Here is a 19,472-nt window from a genome sequence, read left to right as displayed (position 1 = left end):
CTTGCATTAATACTTATAGCCGATATCAACCTATATTGTGATGCACTATGACACAAAACTACACACTTAAATCTGTTCAGATGTTTTATTGTAACAAATGAACAGAATTGAAAACATTATTGAAATGCTGTATGAAACTGTCCCCATATGAGCAAAAATAATAAAAAATACAAAGCCAGCGAGCCAGACATAAAAAGCATTATAAAGTTACATGTTGCGTGATGCACCGGAAACACAACAGCACTCAAGTTCAATATTGATTAGGAGGAATAATGGCAAACATGACAAAATAAATATGCATGAATCATCTTTCATTGTGCCATTTTAACTTTAAATCCCTGGATTCAAAGACATTTCAGCAAGACCAAAACTCAATCACAGTAACATTTTCTTTTCTGCATAATTAAAACCCACTGTATTGTTATTTTTAACCCCAAACCATCAACTCTTAAACAAAAATAAGAGATGCACATCTGAAGTGCCATTAATGTTTGTGTTTGGGAATATAAGATCTGTTTAGTGTCACATTCTGGTGTTAGATTTAACAACAGCAAACCTTCACCGAGCACCCGTCCATGTCCCGTGTCAGTACTCCAGACCCCTCATGGAGGCGATGGTGGACGACAGTCTGCGTGGGAGGGGTTTGGCCGTCTGCCGGTATTCGTCGGGTTTGGCACGAAGAAGAGTGACAATATTCTGGAGGGTTCGAGTGGTCTGCAACCCCAGCGCATCCATGACGTTACTCAGGTACTCTGTAATGACAATAATGAACACACAAGTGTTCTTACACAGTCTAAATTATATCAAATCATTGATTACACACACAAAAACAAGCAATAATGTATAAAAAAAACAGATTCACAAGAAATATCTCTTTTTTATATATATATAGCTCTGGAAAAATCAATGTTAAGAGGTCTCAATTTTTCCAGAGCTGTATAAACACACACTAATCAGGCATAACATTATGACCACCTTCCTAATATTTTGTCAGTCCCCGTTTTGCTGCCAAAACAGCCGTGACCCGTCGAGGCATGGACTTCACTAAACCCCCTGACGGTGCTGTGGTTTCTGAGCTCCAGTAGCTCGTCTGTTTGATCAGACCACACGGACCAGCCTTCACTCTCCACGTGCATTAGTGAGCCTTGGCCGCCCGTGACCCTGTGGCCGGTTCTCCGCTGTGCCTTCCTGGGAGCACCTTTGATAGATACTGACCACTGCAGACCGGGAACAGCCCACAAGAGCTGCAGTTTTGGAGATGCTCTGACTCAGTCGTCTAGCCATCACAATTTGGCCCTTGTCAAACTCGCTCAAATCCTTACGCTTGCCCATTTTTCCGGCTTCTAACACATCAACTCTGAGGACAAAATGTTCACTACTGCCTAATATATCCCACCCACTAACAGGTGCCGTGATGAAGAGATAATCTTATTCACATCACCTGTCATACTTATAATGTTATGCCTGATCGGTTTATGTCCTATGTCACACACAGGATAATTTAAAATCAACAACTTGAAGAAAAAATGTAAATAAAAATGGTAAACAAATTGCACTTTACCATGCCTATTTGTACATTTGAACTAGATATTTTTATAATACAAATATTGCCACTAGCCTTGTAGTGTCACTGTGTGCAAGTGTTACATATTAATTAATGTTGGTGATAATGGTGCCATGATGTCAATAATGCTGACATCATAATAACTCATGATGATGTCACCTATGTCAGTGGCCAGCTGTTTGGTTGCATGTAAGCTCAGCTCAGGAAGCTGTAGGATGACATCACAATAGGTCTGCATGGTCGCCCTGGCGATAGAACCCAGCCAATAATCCGCCGTGTTCTCCAGCTCAGGAACGTCGTCGCCTACAGAGATACATAATAATATTAGTTTTTATTTATAACGCACTTTTCATTTTAAAGAATCTCAAAGTGCATATCATAAATAAGTGTATGAAGGGGCTTTTTTGATTCCTACCCCTGGGATGTGTGCTTGTGTTTACCTTGTTCTGGTGGGTAGGGCAGTTTGCCGGTGTGTAAGGCCAGCTCCAGTGCTGGATCCTCTTGAGCCACGAATGGCTCCAGATGCAGAGGCAAAGACATGATATACTGGCCAATCTATAGACAAAGCACAAGTGTTTAATTGCACCCATTAACCTTCCTCTTGTCCTGTGAACACCAGTGGCTTGTGTTTGCCCTTGTACCTGTATGAGCGTCTTGTGATTTGTCATCATAAACTCACTCTCAGATGATGTGTTAATATTGTCTTACATTAGTGATGTACTCCTGCGGTGACAAACTGAAGGCCGGCAGATCATCAGTTAGCGTTTCACCCAAATGAGCAGAACCGCGAGCCTTAAAGCATCAAAAGCACATCCAATCAAACGAGATGTTTTCAGTACTTCAAAGTATATCATAGTATGCAATACTTCACCTAAAACACGCTGTGAAAACGCACCTCTGGTTTGTTGAGAAGGAAAAGCTGCTGTTTGATTTGCAGGAACACAGAGTCAAACGCAAGCTGATTGGCCTGCTGGTTCAGACGCGTCAGGGCGGCACGAGTCTCGGCCAATAAGCTTGAGTTTCCGGTTCCTTTCTCCTGCACAAAACACACATGCATAAAACTTCCCCTTTACACTTAGTGCTGTACATTCGAAGCAAACACACATAAAGATGAAGTGCACCTTAAGGGAGTGCAGCGTCTCCAGTAGATTATTATACTCCGCCGTGTTGGTCTGCAGCAGGTAGTTGTATTCCTGCCATGGGTTTTTTTGGCTCCGCCTCTCAGCCACACCCTCTTGTAAGCCACTCAGACTTCTGGGGTTAAACCCCTCCCACAGGAAACGCCCCGCCCTCCCAAGGATCCTGCCAATCACAGTGCACAACTGTGATACATGACAGACATTCATGTTAAATCCGTTATTGTAGTGTAACGGGCATATTAAAGGTGGAATTTAACCCTCAGAGAGTCTTAATCAGTATAAAGTAATTAAATAACTTTCACTAAATATATGTTAAAAATTTCACATAATAACTGATACTCTGAAGTTTTTGCTCAAGTCACACAAAATTCACCAGCCACCTGACATAATACTAACCACTTTGGGAAAAATGTGTCATTACATATTTTTTTACATTTTATTTCTATATGTCTCGTGATGGAAAGAGGCTTATATGTCCTGGAATTTAGAACATATGTAGTGGTATTACTATTATATTTGAAACATATTTTGATATTAATATTATATAACTGTTTCAATGGTCCAATGGTGACATTTACTACTAGTACATATATTCAAAATAACTTTGATATGAATATTTATTACAGAATTTAAAAAGTCAAACAGTGAAAATTACTACATTAATAAATGTGTTTGTGTGTGTGTGTGTGTGTGTGTGTGTGTGTATATATATATATGTGTGTGTAATATCAAAGTATATTTTGAATATACAGTATTTAAATTGTCAAACAGTGACAAATAATAAATATTCATATATAACGTAGTAATTGTCACGATTTGATTTCATTATTTATTATTAATTATTATTATTATTATTATTATTATTATTAAAGCTGCTGTCCGTAACTTTTTGGTGTTCAAGATTTACAAATTTATACAATGACAATGTACAACATGAATCCATTTTCCAAACCGTGTTTTTGTCTTACCCCTTATCAGTATGGTACACTTATAATAAGTGTTTATATTGGGACTATTTCAGGCCAGACTGGAAGATACCGCTGCAGAGGAGCACAGTCCCTGCGTGATCCGCCATAGACATAAACAGAGAGAGGTAGCTCCAGCTGCAATGTTCTTCCGCAAGACGCATGCAGTTCTGTTTATTAACCACTAGAGTGGAAAAAGTTACGGACTGCAGCGTTAAAGGTGCACTTTGCAACTTTTCGTCCACTCGAGGGCGCTTATTCTAAACGGCTCGCGAGTACCGGGACTTTTATTATGACTGGACGGGACACGGTCGGCGGGCGCCCGCACTTATGCTATTTTTATCATATCAGATACATTTATGGGGCCACAGGCTTTGGCCATCCGTCTGCTCTCTTCCCTGAACTGAAATGAAGTAGTGGGCTGTACTTTCCACACGATTGACATCAGGTTCAAGTAAGCCAGGTTGGCTGGTGGTTATGTTGCCCGCACACCGCCTCCCCTGGCCGAGACTGGTATTACGACACCTGTCGGGCCGGGGCTAGTAATGCTACTGCTAATTAAGGTTGATATCTCTGCAGCACTATAACTTGACATTTTTTTTATGACATCATCGCCCTTATTTCTTCTCATTCTTATGATGCATGTAGGTCATTTTTTGGATATTTTTACCTCAATTTTTACTAGGGCCGGGACTTTAACACGTTAATTAAGATTAATTAATTACGTGACTAACGCGTTAATTAATTACGCAAAAAAAAAAAAAAAAAAAAAAATTAACCACACTTATTTTTGCACCGCGGAACGTTTTTCAATGAACGAGTTTCGACGGACCGATTATACTGGAACACCAACTAGCGCTACGGAGTCACGACAACAACAAACCATGGGTGAACATGAACGAAGAAGCTGATGAGACCGCTTTGCTTGGCCCCGTGGATGGGACATTTTGTTTTAAAAAACGAAAGGATGGCAGCGTCGTCAAGAGCATGGTTGTGTGCAAGCTATACAACAAGGAATTTGCGTATCACCGCAGCACATCGAGCCTTAAATATCACAAATATGCTTTTGCTAAACTTAATGGCAAACATTGCGCCTGCTGCTGGACTGAAATAAATAAACAATATTTTGTTGATTAAGCTTATGTATTCAGTCATTATTCAATGGTATACTAAAAATACATGTGAAAAATTACTTCTTATTGTTCTTAGGTCAAATATTTATATGCAATTAAAATGCGATTAATTTCGATTAATTAATTACAAAGCCTCTAATTAATTAGATTAATTTTTTTAATCGAGTCCCGGCCCTAATTTTTACACATGGCACCTTTAATGTTATTCCATAATAAATATTTATATCAAAGTAGATTTAAAAAATATACAGTATTAAAATGGTCAAATATTGACAATTACTATTCAAAATACACTGATATAAATATAATAAAATATTTATTACAGTACTTAAATTATCAAAAAGCTAAATTTCCTAACTTTTCATGACTCTTCTTATTGGTTGTAATATATTTTTCAAATACAGTTGTGTGCTGAACTGTCATGTGAACACTTTCAATTATTGAATCACAAAATAGTGGTGCCAAGTATTGCAATTTTGCAAAGTTTTTTCCAAATTATACATGGATGCAAATATTTCCTAGATAAAATGTCTTATGCCTAATGGATTTCTAAAGAATGTTTATTATGGGTAAAATATTGTTTGACAAAATAGATTTCTTACTTATTTGAAAGCTGCTGTTCAAATGCCCCACACTGTCTCAGGAGCTCTCCACAGGTTGCTATGATTCTAGAAGATACAGGAACAAATTGAAATACATTTATATAACTTTAATAAACAGAAACTTATTGAAAAGAAACCGGCCAGGAATTAATGGAAAACAGAAACCACGCCCACCTGACAGAGTTTTGGAAAGCCGTCCAATCCTCAGTGAACACCTCAGAAGTGTGTGTGTCCTCTAACTTATACTTCTTCCGGATTGATTGAAGCGTGACAGAAAAATCTGACACATATCTGAGAAAAAATACAAGAGAATAAGCTGGGAGCGTGGCTGACCTGTGGGCTGTGTGTTTGTCTCTGTGTTTAACCGTAGTAAATGCGTGTATGATTCATACTTGCTGAAGAGCGCTCGAAGGGCTTTGATGAGCCCACACACACCGAGACCATCCGTGAACTTCACACAGCGATCGACGGCAGCAGCCGCCAAACCGAACACCTTCTGAACCGAGTGTGTGAGCTCCAACACACAGTCCAGAACCTCACCACGCTCCTAACGCACACAAAACAATCAATAAAACACATGGTGAATGCTGCCTGTGGGTGTGGAAGAATAAAAATCATCATTTAAATATTTTTATACAACAAAACTCATTTGTGAATATGTAACTACACACTCTAATCAGCATCTAGTAAGCTAGAAAACGCTCAGAAAGATTCAGTGAGCAATTTGTTCGATTGATTCAATGAGTTTGTGAGTGCATTTGACCGATTCACTAAAATAATCATTTGTTTGCTAATCAGACTACATGCAGTCGAAGCGTTTTTATGGTCTTCGCATCATTTCTCAGTATCCTTTGAATGCTCCACCTATAGTTCAGACCCTAAACTCACAACATCATCAGAAAATACCAACAAAAAGATTCCTGGAAACCAGTCTGAACCCTTATACTTTGCATTTGTACTGGTTCAAGATGAAACATGGAAACGTCTGTTCGCTCACCAGTGGAACAGCACTGAGCTGGATCAGTAAGTTTGTCTCCTCGAGTTCTCCGTACTGCATCTGATAAGTCGCATAAGGTGAATACACACATGACACCAGCTCTGCCACCTTCAAGAGGTTACACTCACCTAAAACACACACAAAGACAGGAAAATGAGGAGTAAAAAAAACATCACACATTCAAAAAAAGCATATACAATAACCTTTTTAAAAATGTATTAAACACAAAAAAAAGTCCAGGCCAAATTTATAAAAATTTAATAAAAATAATAATATGCACTTAATATTTTTCATTAATCTCTCATTACTGTAAATGATGTACTATTATTAAATTGTGTAATATAAATGTTTATAAGGGTGGGAATCTTTTGGTACCACACAAATCAATTCTCAGTTTTGAATAAAATTTCGATTCGATAAAATTTTGTGTCATGTTACCTTTCCTATTTGATCGCGATAGACAGTTTAATAGGTCTTGAAGAAAAAACATCCCACTGAAATGAATGTTTTTCCTTCCCATTTTTGTCAACCTAAAATCATTATTGAGCTGACTTAAACCATTACACACATGACTTGCAGTCTTCTGTAATAAAGCAAAGTAAATAAAGTACATTTTTTATCCTTAAAAAATATACATTTTGCAGCTTATTGTGATTAATGACACTCTTACGTGTCAATAACTATGTAGTCCTGCGAAGTTGACACGTAACACTTTAGAAAATCGATATTTGGAATTTGGAGGCCAAGTCAACACCTCAAACTCGTTGTGCTCCTCAAACCATTCCTGAAGCATTTGTGCTTTGTGGCAGGAGCATTATCCTGCTGGAAGAGCCACAGCCACCAGGGAATACCGTTTCCATGAAAGGCTGAACATGGTCTCAGCAATGCTTAGGTAGGTGGTACGTGTCAAAGTAACATCCACATGGATGCAGGACCCAAGGTTTCCCAGCAGAACATTGCCCAAAGCATCACACTGCCTCCGCCGGCTCGCCTTCTTCCCATAGTGCATCCTGGTGCCATGTGTTCCCCACAGACCACAGCCTTCACTCCACACGTGCATCAGTGAGCCTTGGCCGCCCATGACCCTGTGGCCGGTTCTCCGCTGTTCCTTCCTTGGAGCTCTTTTGATACATACTGACCACTGCAGACCGGGAACAGCCCACAAGAACTGCAGTTTTGGAGAGGGTCTGACCCAGTCGTCTAGCCATCACAATTTGGCCAAACTCGCTCAAATCCTTACGCTTGCCCATTTTTCCGGCTTCTAACAGATCAACTTTGAGGACAAAATGATCACTTGCTGCCTCATATATCCCACCCACTACTAACAGGTGCCGTGATGAAGAGATCATCAGTGTTATTCACTTCACCTGTCAGATCTATACATCATATATACTCTATAGTGCATTTTGTGTATTTTCACACACACAAATACAAACCTAGCTGTGGCTGCATTGCCGCCTCCAGGCTGCGACTGAAGTTAGCCGCCGTCTGATGGAGCTCCAACAGTACTTCCAGACGACAGTCGCCAGAGCAACGCTTTAATGCCACAGCAATGCAGTCTGGGATAGATGGCACCATCGCCCCTAACGTCTGGATCATCAGCACTGTGAGCACTTCACAGGGGTTTTTAAAGACCTACACACACACACACACATTCACACATATGCATGCTTGAGTGTGCGACAGTGAAAGCTATTAACATTCAGTGAGGCTGAGTGTGTGTGTGTGTGTGTTTGTGTATATATACCTGGCTGCTCCACTGTAGCTGTGTGTGCCACGTGGACAGAAGTGTGTCGTAGAACTCGGAGAGCTGCTGCTTCAGAGAGGCGTCTGACTGACAGATGCTTTCCCACACGGTCAACAGTTGTGCCTTAAAACACACACATACATGTGTGTGTTAAGTTTAAGTAAATTAAACAGCCAAAAAAAGCAGTGACAAAATACTGTACCTTGTGGCATTTGTAGTAGTAAGTCAGTAACTGAGGCATTCTGTCCATCTCAGTAAAAACTCTTACAAAGAGCTTAGCTTGCTCTGAAACAGAAAACACAATCGGCAAGTTAAAGCAGATCAGAAAACAGATTTATGGTTCTAGTATCTGACTAGATGTGCAAAGCTGTAGCATGTACACACAACATTTATATGGATATACATTACTGTTCAAACGTTTGGGTTTGGTAAGATTCTTAATATTTTCGAAAGAGGTCTCTTCTGCTCACAAGGCTGCATTTATTTGATCAATACCGAATATTGTCAAATATTATAAACATGTAAAATACCGGCTTTCTATTTTAATAGATTTTAAAAATTAATTTATTCCTGAGAGTGTCACATCTCACATAGTCCTTCAGAAATCATTTTAATATGATGATTCGCTGCTCAAGAAACATTTATGATTATTATCAGTGTTGAAAACAGTTGTGCTGCTGTATATACAGTTTTACAGTCTTTACATTGGCTGCCTGTATGCTAAAGAGTTGATTTTAAATTTGTATTAATCGTGTTTAAGTCACTACATGGTATGGCCCCTTCGTATAGCTCTATCCGGTCATCAAACCAGAGACTATTGTTTACACCAAAGACGAGGCTGAAGTCCCGGGGCGATCGTGCGTTTTCATCTATCGCCCCAAGACTTTGGAACGAGTTGCCCTCTTCTATTCGATTAGCTCCCTCTGTGATCACTTTTAAGTCGAGATTAAAAACCTATCTGTTTGACAAAGCTTTAATTTCTGGTTGAAGCACTGTGTTTTACCATGATTTTATTTATAGTTTTTTTTATTTCTTTTAGTTTATTTTTGGTTGTTGTACTTTTTATTTTTACTTTTATCTTTACTGTCCCAGTGTTGTGTGTTCTATGTAAAGCACATTGGTCAACCATGTGTCAAAATAAAATTGACATTGACATATTATGGTAGATCGATATTTTCAGAATTCTTTGATTAAAGAACAAAAAAAACTTTTTTTGGAATAGAAATATTTGTATCATTAAACTTTTGTTTACTATTGTTTTGAATGCAACCCAAAAACCTTTGAATAGTGACGTAATTAAAAATCTTTACACAAGTATTAAGATGTGTTTCGGTCGATCGGATCAAAAGTGGATGATGCTAAATACCAGCCTAAACGGGGTCGAAAATGTTTCGAGCTTGTCATGGGCGTCGGAAGCAAATAAAAAGTGGGTGGGTCAGTAGGGCAAAATATGATAGTTGGGGAAATTGTTTTGCGGGGGGTCTGGGGGGTTCACCCCCATGAATTTTTTTTTTTTTAATAGATGTGTTTCCTGCATTATGGTGCGTTTTAGGCCATATCCCCCTATACCAAAAAAGACCTCAAACCAGTCAATACCAATAGTCTAATAAAAAGGCTATATTCATTTAACTGCCATAGAGAGTTTCAACAGTTTCACAGATAAATGATAATGAATAAGTTGCATGTTTTTTATGCTCCGTTTCCAGACAGAAAAAGTGCCGTTTACTAAACAATTGATTGGGACAGACATAATTACAGAAATCACTAAATTATTTACCGTGGCTATAGAGTAGGGGTAAGACGCATGGCATTAAGTTTTGACGCATATCGCGAGCATATGTTCGAATCCGCATTTTGCCACACTCGCTCTACTCGCTTTCCCCATCACATATCAGATCGGAAAGGTATTTATTTTCAATAAAAAAAATAATAATATTAGAAAAGGGGAAATAAAGTGTTTAACATGTGTTTAATAATAAGTTTCTAAATACGTTTCTCGGTTAAGGGGTAGTCATGGTAAGCAGACATGTGCTGAATTAGAGACGATAAAAGGGAGTGGGTCCAATATCATTGGTCTCAAAAAGTGGGGGGGGTCTTGTCCCACACACACACAATGGTTCCGACGCCCATGGAGCTTGTCCACTTTCAGCAGAACCTGTTCCAGAGGTCGTCGAAAACACATTCGACCGGATTGCTTTCATAGTGAAAACACTCATGTGGTCGGATGTGTTCAATCAGCTACAAAAGATGCCTACTCTTCTCACTGACCGAACGTGTAAAAATTATGGGAAGTGCACTAGCCCGACAGGATTTAAATTTTCTCTGCTGGAGACAAAGTTTGATTTGAAGACAAAAAACAAACCAAACCCAATGTTCTCTCTTCATTCCTGATTTCTAGCACACACTCACAGTGTTCTGCTGGTCTCGTGGCAGGAATGAAAGCTGCTGCTCTCAGTGTGTTCTTCTGTCGTTTGCACAAGCTTATTTTGTCCATCATCAAAAGAATAGATGGATCAAAAGATCTGAAAAATCCCATACATTTACCCGGCCATACACCCTCCCCTCGAAGAATTCACGACTGAAGTGTTTGAAAATAGACAAAAGAGACTGGAACGTGTCTCCCTCATCTACTTGTGATCCGATTGACAGAATTAATCTTAAGACCATCTGTAAACAGGGCCTATGAGACTGTTATTGTGTGCGTCACCTGTGGCCAGTGAGTTGAAGGTGGAGACGATCTGTGTGCTGGTGAGCGCTTCCAGACGGTTCTTCAGAGCCTCCAGCTGAACACACTTCTCACTGTAGTCTGGTGTGTCCACCAACATCGTCAAACTACCCTGCATGGCGGTCAGTTTACTGCTGATCACGGACACGTCCTGCAAACAAACACACATGGACATTTCAGAACGACATCCACACTCACGGTGCGTAAAAACAGATGTGCAAAACATCACCTGTGTTTTAAAAGTCTCCTCGATGTCGGCACTGAGAGTACTCCATTTATCAGCTTCCTGTAGCGCTTCTGCTGCTAACTGCATACGAGACTTCACCTGATCAATCTCCACCAGCACCTATCACACGAGCACAGAGCAATGGAAAGGTCAAAACTATACTCTACATGCTAAACCAAACCCTATAGTAAGCACATGTGTAAATTAATATTATTCTGCACTAATTTGAGTAAGTACAATGTAACTGTCACCTTAAAATAAAGTGTAACCAAATCAACTTTTGACCGGTAGTGTGTATATCCATATAAATGTTGTTGAAAACACTAACCTATTAATTGCGCTGATTGTCTCCTATACACAAATATATTTATAGTAAATATTGAATAATTTTTCTATTCTTTTCTCTTTGGATTTGTTTGCCAAACACTCTGAACTAATGATGGTATAATACATATTTTTACTTTAGGTTTAATAATGTGAATAATACAGTTCATTACTAAATGACTTTAATTATGCAGAGAATATGAAGTGATATGGATGGGTGTGTTTATGGTCACCTGCATAGACTGCACTGTGTCCTGTTCAAATTTCTTGATGTCCTCTTTAACCAGAATCATCTGATCCTTCAGGAACGACGCCTCCTGTTTCAGAGCTTCAATATCCCTCAAAACACGCGGCATATTCTGCAGCGCCTGATTACTGCTCTCTGCGCATGCACGCACGCACGCACACACACACACACACACACACACACACACAGCAGAAAGAACGGCAATTAGAAACATTAATAACATTTTAATTATTGTTTTTTTTTTGGAAGAAATTAATACTTTTATTCAGCAAGTATGCATAAAATTGATCAAACGCAACAGAAAATACATTTATAAAGTTACAAAAGATTTATATTCCAAATAATGCTGTTCTTTTGAAGTTTCTATTATTCAATGAATCCTGAAGAAAATTGTATCACAGTTTCTAAACTATGAAACAGCAGCACAAAATCATATCAGAGTGATTTCTGAAGGATCATGTGACACTGAAGACTGGAAGAATGATGCTGAAAATTCAGCTTTGATCATTACATTTTACAATATATTCGCATAGAAAACAGTTATTTTAAATTATAATTATACTATTGCAGTTTTACTGTATTTTTATTAAATAAGCACAGCCCTGGTGATCGGAAAAGACTTATTTCACAAACGAGAGTTACAGGTGTGCTTAAGTGTTCAGATAGCTCCTGTCCTCATCTCTCACCTTCTATCGAGTTATTGACCTCTTGGATGAAGAGCTGCAGCTTCATGACCAGAGTTGAGGCGTGCGCGTCCGCTTTACCCGGAGCGTCTTTCTGAGCCACTTTAAACGCTCCATTCACCCAGTCCTTCACATCGAAATCCTCTGCCAGGAACTTCGAGAAGTCCATCTTCACCCCTTGAGTGACCCTACAGAGCCGGAGTCGGCATCTTAAACAGTCAAAGCCATTTGCAGAAAACGAGCGGATATAAAACACGTTTGAACTGTTGAGCGGTGTACATTTTGGTGCGTTTACTCACCTGATATCTCTCCAGCACACCTTCACCAATCTATTCCATAATTCTTGCCCACACCAGCCTTAGACACGAACATAAAATAAATAGCCCATGAGAAAGATATCACCATGACCACGAGATACAGTTCAAACAGTGCGATAGCTTCCTCCAGCGTTAATTTAATAGAATGAAACTGCTAAACAGTTTTTGAGCTTAATGTTTTCAGTGTTTGTGCACCACTTCCTGGTTGCGCTCGTCCTAAAATCTACCGGCAGGGGGAAAATATAACGAAGATGCATTCCGCGTTAGTAACGTTTACCGGACAAAACCCATTTTACAGAACTTAGTAAAGTGGAACAACTGTTTGTAGACGTCAACTACTAATGTAGACAACTAATATAATTGTTAATGTAATTAAACATGAGCAGTAAACTGAAGAAATTCTAATACATTTTATTTGAGTGACGTGGCTGTGTTGCACCTCATGTAGTCCGGGTGGGTAACATATATTTAAAAAAATATATAATAATAAAATAAATTAAAAAAAACAAATTAATATATATATATATATATATATATATATATATATATATATATATATATATATATATATATATATATATATATATATATATATATATATATATATATATATATATATATAGACACATTACTAGCCTAGTTGTAATGTTTTTGAAAGAAGTTTGTTCTGCTCATCAAGCCTGCATTTATTTGATCAAAAATACAGATTTTTTTATTTTTATATTGTGATATATTATTACAATTTAAAACATTTAGTTTTCAATTTATTATACTTTAAATTATCATTTATTTCTGTGATGCAAAGCATTATTTTTAGGATCGTTACTATACATGTGACATCAGTCTATCACATGATCCTTCAGAAATCATTCTAATATTCTGATTTATTATGAGTGTTGGAATCAGTTCTGCTGCCTAATATATTTGATGAGTAAAAGGTTCAAAAGAACTGCATTTATTTAAAATAAAAACATATTTTCAAATAATATAAATCTCTTTTACTATATCTCAATTTAACACATTCTTGCTGAATAAAATGAGCAGTCAAAAAATGACTGACCCCAAATGACTGACCAGTAGTGTATATTGTTGTTACAAAAGATTTCTATTTTTAAAACATTTACTTCTTCTTTTTTTCTTTTTTTATTGTTTTACTTTTTATTAATCAAAGTATTATAAAAAAGTATCACAGATTATGAAAAAATATTAAGCAGCAGAACTGTTTCCAACTTTGAAAATGAATCATCATATTAGAGTGATTTCTGAAGGATCATGATCACTGAAGACTGGAGGAATGATGCTGAAAATGCAGCTTTGCATCACATAAATAAATTATCATTTAAAGTAACCTATAACAAATTGAAAACCAATTATTTTAAATTGAATATTTAAAAAAAAAAATCACAATATTACATGTTTTCTGTATTTTTGATCAAATAAATGCAGGCTTGATGAGCAGAAGAAACGTCTTTCAAAAACATTACAAATAGGCTAGTAATGTGTCCAAACTTTTGGCCTATACTCTATATATATATATATATATATATATATATATATATATATATATATATATATATATATATATATATATATATATATATATATATATATATAAAAACAAAGTAAAATCAATCAATAAATAGATATAAATACATTTAAATTAAATAAAAAAGACAACAAAAGTCAACTGACTGGGAAAATTGAAATTCTGCTAAAATTATTAAAAATTGTGTTTAAAAACAAAAATGCAATTTAAACACACAAAATAAGACACAATAAAATAAATAAAAAATATGACAACTAAAGTGCACTGAGGGGGAAAGATTGGCATCTACTAAAATATATTTAAAAAAAAATGTAATTTAAACAAATAAAGACGTTTTATATATATATAGATGATTTTGTGCCTTTTTTTTTTTTTTTTTTTTTTTTTTTTTTATTATTATAGAAAACAAGTTACAAACATTCAGCCATCACAGTAGCAAACATTATTAATACATCAAATAATTACATATAATAAATTAGAGTAAATACAATAATAATAGTAAAAAAAAAAAAAAAAAAAAAAAAAAAATTACAATTAAAATAAATAAATAAATAAATAAATAAAATAAAATAAAAAACAGACTTACAAATTGTTAATAAAGATAAAGGAAATTAGTTATTGAAATTTGGAAAATATATCAGTTATTGCCATAGCTTTCTTGTTTTTTACCAATTTAAGAGACTCAAAATACATGTCAGTTTCAATTTGGAATAATTTGAAAATTGGTCTTGATTTGGAGAATTTTGCTTTATGAATATGGAACTTTCCTAATAAAATAAAGAGATTTACAACATTACATACATTTCTGTCTTTATAATCAAAGTATGTAATAATCTGTTTTCCTCCAATTGTTATCGTATGTGTTGTTTTAGATGCTAGATAATTTTCAACACTTTTCCAGAATGTTATACAATACGAACAACCATAAAAGAGGTGAATTAACGATTCTTGTTCAGTCTTACAAAAGCTACAATTACTATCAATAGGCTTGAATTTAGAGATAAATAGATTTGTGGGATATATATTATGCAATATTTTCAAATGTAATTCTCTGACTTTGTTTGTAATACAAAATTTAAAAGGAACAAGCCATGCCGCATGCCAATTAATCTCAGTAAAATGAGAATTCCAGAAAAATTTTCCACGAGGGGTTATTTTCTTTAAATTTAGAAAACATTTTCTAATATGTTTATTAGTGCAGTTGCTACTCATAATATCCATTCCATTTATATAAAGAGTACAGTTAAATTCAGGAGCTTCATTTTGTTTTTTATAACTTTTCATTAGTTCTAATATGCCATTAGGTATAGATTTGAAAACTGAGTTATATTCTTTGAAAGTTATTGGGAATGCCTTCTCTCTGAGAAAAGATTCATAGCTAAGTAAATGATTATTACAATCAAAAAGATCTTTTAAAAGAATTATATCTCTATCGATCCATTTCTGCAAATATAATGACTTGTTCCTTTTAGTGATGCATTCATTATTCCATAATATAGATTTGTGTGGAGAAAAGTTGTGAGAATGACAAAGCTTCCAAGCCAAAAGAGCTTGTTGATAAAATTGGGATAGTTTCAGTGGCAATCTTGTAATACTGTAATTACATTTCAGTAAAAATTTTAGGCCTCCTACTCTATTAAAAATGTTGTTGGGGATAAAGTACCATAAGGACTCTGGTGCTCTCAAACATTCCTTTAACCATTTCACCTTAAAGGTATAATTCAAGTCCCAAAAGTCCAAAAGTTCAAATCCACCTCCATCCTTCGAGCCGGAGAGCACTGCTTTTTTAACGTGATGGTGTCTGTTTTTCCACACAAAATTCGTAAATATGGTATTTATGTCTTTGCATATTGAATCATGGACATCAAGAGAGAGGGCAGGGTAGACAAATCTTGAAATCCCTTCAGCTTTAGTTAAAAGAATTCTTGATTTTGTGCCTTATCCTGCTGTAATCCTCATAGATGACGTACTAATTTTATGCGGAGACTATCTGTCAGCTCACTGCTGCCTCCTGCTGTCTCATTTTTCATTTGAGGTCAAACGCTGCAATATCGCCCATTCAAATGACATTGAAGAATATGAGCGTGTTTTTTTAACGAATCACTTACATTACATTTTACATATAATATTTTCTATGCTGGTTTTCGTAAAAGACAGACATGTTGAAGAAAATCAAGCTGATAATCCAAATAGCCTTTTAAAGAGAACGTTCTGTCATCATTTATCCACCCTTAAGTTGTTAAGTTTCTAAAGTTCTTTTGAACATAAAGGAAGATATTTTGAAGAATGTGGGAAAACAAACTGTTGCTGATCCCCATTATAGAAAATAATATACCAGAAACGGTTACCCACATCCATTATAATATTTTATTTTGTGCTCAGCAGAAGAATAGCCTACAGGTTGGTGAGTAAAGTATGATAATTTTTCGGTGAACTATCCCTTTAATATCAAATTAGCGGTGAATTAAAATATAGACCGTTTTTACTCTGACTTAAAAACTAAGCTTTTAGTTTTTTACTCATTTCAGCATTTTTTGTTACTTCCTGTCGTTATCTTCCCCAAAGTTCCTGTAGCTCAACACTTCCAGAACCTCATCAGATAAGAATCAACCATTTTATATTCGAGAGATAGTGAACGCTGACAATATCAGTTTGGGTCAGAATTACACACATGATTATGAAGAATTAATACGGAGCAGAGATTATTGTATAACACATTCGATGTTAGGCCTAGGCCTACTTATTACTACAGTCTCTGACTCTGAGTCTATAAAATGCAATGCAACTTTCAATGCTTGTTTATAACGAATGCAGATCTGTCATGTTGATAATGTGTTGGAATATTGCAATTTGTTTATCAGTCGTATTATGCATTAGAAACATAAGACAGTCTATCAGCAAATATTCAATCTGAATTTTATTTAGAACGCGTTTGTCCTGAATACTGCAGACAGTGCGCCATTGAATCAGGATTAAACCAGGTTTTGCTCTTATTTTCGTGTCTCAGCAGCTGATTTTAAGATAATAAAAAACCCACAAACACATATCTTGGCACAGAATGTCTAAGCATCATATCAAGCGATATCAAGTTGACCAAAGTGTTGGAACGCTGGCGCAGCACATGCTGAAAACTGGCACCATCCGTTTGCCATGTGTTTACTTGCTTTTGCGAAGAAGACATCTGTTACTTTGTAGGGCACGCTTGAAAGTAGGACGCCTGGGTAACGCGTATCATAAGGCAGAATTAGATGTTGCCTTCCATAGATGTTATTTAGGACAATCAGATTGAACTCACCTCAGGGCCTTCAGAAAGATTGATCTGATATCATCGTTGCACAACTATTTTGTTAATCTGAAAGGCGCATGACATTATGGAGAAAACAACTCTTAATTTGGTTGATCTTTTGAAATAATGTCTGGTCGGAAGACGTAAACCTTACAAACAAGACTACCAACACAAAAGCTCATCTAAAGCCGCATGAATAAATATAGGCCTCATTGGGTTGATTCTCATCAACGTAGGCGTGGGGTTTAGAAGTGTGTAGTTTCACATTAACCTCAAATTTGACTATCACATCAATGATAATAATATAAACCATACCCTTATTCTCATGTCTAAAATTGAACTTTAGATCCACAAGAATTATTTTAAAAGCTCTCGCTGCACAATTTATCTTGTTGGTTTTACCATTACATGTCGTCAAGTTTATTTAGTGTTTTTCACAATACGCATTGTTTGCAGTTAATGTATACAATGTATAGGCCTACGCTTAAACTGTTGGTATTTGTATTTAACAATATTGTATAGTAACTTGTGTTATTTAGTTACTTTTTATGGAAAGTAATGTGTTGCGTGACTTTTTCGGACCTGGGCTGAGCTTGCTTGTTTTTTTAATTAAAAAAATAAAATTAAAAACAAAACATTTATTTGGCAAATATGTTCACACAATAAGTTAAATTATTAATTAGCCGTGCGGCAAAAATGACATCATCGCGGTGTGGACAGTCGTGCACGTTAAGTAAAAAAAAAAAAAAAAAAAGTTGTGCACGTTAAGTGCGAACACTGGAAAATGCTGCTTTCAGAGAACACATATCAAGGCACGTCCTAATCCAATGTTAGCGTCACTTCCTGCCTTCTGAGATCCCTTCATCTGATGGATTTCTAAAGGCAGCACAGATGTATCCTTCGCCGCTTTTGATATCCCACAATCCTGTGCGTTCCATTCGGTGGCAGTTGAGATAGAAAAAGATTGCGTCTGAAAGTTGCAGTTGCTGGTCAGTTTGTATGTAACGTTAAATGATATAATTTGATATCTAGCAATAAATTAATACTTTAGTATTAAATATTTGTTCAGTTCTAACCAAAGCTCACTTTATTTTACAGTAGCAACACACGGCCTGCAATGTAGCGACGGTGTACACTCGACACAGAAGTATAAATTGGGCTGTAGGCTGTGTTGCACACATAGTCTGACGTGCACTTCTCCAAAAATTTAACAATGCATCAATTCTACACGGACTGCAAGCGCTGTGATTGGTTTGTAATCGCAAGGAAGGCCGTGAGGTAATCATTTTACATTTTTGGTATGGTTGAATTGGTTCATTGAAGGTCAGCAGCAAAGACATTGGTTAATAAAGTGAGATTAAATACATAAAGTATAGGCTATTAGTATTATTTGACTTTTAATTATTGCAGGTTTGTGTAATATTCTGAATTCATATTTTACTGTTTGTATTCATTTTGAGTAATAGCCTACTGAAATGAAAAGTAAATGTACACTGATGATTCATTTCAGGAGAGATTTCAATCAATAAATGGGAGGGGATAAGTTGTGTTACTTATTTGCAAAAGATATTTACTTTACTAGTTACTTGGGAAAGTAATCTGATTACACATTACTTCTGATTCATCACCCCCAACTGGGCTCTTAAAAAATAAGGGTTGAGGCTTGAGGGAATTTTCACAGCGATGCCACATTTTGGCATCTTTTTTCCTTGAGTGAAGAACATTTTAATAATCTAAAAGCTTTTTAATAATAATTAATAATTCATTACATTTATATTGCGCTTTTCTAGACACCCAAAGCGCTTTACATATAGAAGGGGGGAATCTCCTCAACCACCATTTCTAATATAAAGAATCTTTTGTGCTATGGAAAGGAAAGGTTCATAGATGTAACAGATACTTCGTGGAACCATCGATGGCAATTAAGAACTGCACGAGTACACTGTATGTAAGTGGATAAAGTAGAACATA

General features: G+C 36.2%; 1 protein-coding gene across 2 annotated transcripts; it reads right to left on the bottom strand.

Moving 5' to 3' along the window:
* Positions 1–71: 71 nt before the first annotated feature.
* Positions 72–17,632, bottom strand: cog7 (component of oligomeric golgi complex 7). 2 transcript variants are annotated; one of them, XM_067434617.1, is made up of 19 exons: positions 17,511–17,632; positions 12,652–12,709; positions 12,356–12,561; positions 11,656–11,804; positions 11,102–11,218; positions 10,855–11,023; positions 8,350–8,432; positions 8,148–8,270; positions 7,837–8,035; positions 6,401–6,528; positions 5,796–5,950; positions 5,578–5,694; positions 5,404–5,469; positions 2,686–2,866; positions 2,460–2,600; positions 2,273–2,356; positions 2,005–2,119; positions 1,724–1,867; positions 72–752 (listed from the first exon to the last, which is right to left on the bottom strand). In XM_067434617.1, the coding sequence occupies exons 3-19, from the start codon at positions 12,519–12,521 to the stop codon at positions 586–588; spliced, it is 2,304 nt and encodes a 767-aa protein (XP_067290718.1). In that variant the 5' UTR covers positions 12,522–12,561; positions 12,652–12,709; positions 17,511–17,632; the 3' UTR covers positions 72–585. The 2 variants fall into 2 exon arrangements, with proteins under 2 accessions (XP_067290718.1, XP_067290717.1); XM_067434616.1 differs by having other exon boundaries at positions 12,356–12,540.
* Between the last annotated feature and the right edge of the window lie 1,840 nt (positions 17,633–19,472).

The sequence above is a fragment of the Pseudorasbora parva genome, chromosome 24 (assembly GCF_024679245.1).
Source record: "Pseudorasbora parva isolate DD20220531a chromosome 24, ASM2467924v1, whole genome shotgun sequence".
NCBI classification, from domain to species: domain Eukaryota; kingdom Metazoa; phylum Chordata; class Actinopteri; order Cypriniformes; family Gobionidae; genus Pseudorasbora; species Pseudorasbora parva.
The sequence above is the reverse complement of the archived record's forward strand: the minus strand, read 5'-3'. Positions and strand labels throughout refer to the sequence as shown.

Coding starts and splice junctions, on each gene's coding strand:
- cog7 (XM_067434617.1), bottom strand. CDS start 12,521: ATGGACTTCTCGAAGTTCCTGGCAGAGGATTTCGATGTGAAGGACTGG. Junction 2,867..5,403: donor GAACAGCAGCTTTCAAATAA/GTAAGAAATCTA, acceptor TGTGATTGGCAG/GATCCTTGGGAGGGCGGGGC. Junction 1,868..2,004: donor GCCCTACCCACCAGAACAAG/GTAAACACAAGC, acceptor GTATCTCTGTAG/GCGACGACGTTCCTGAGCTG.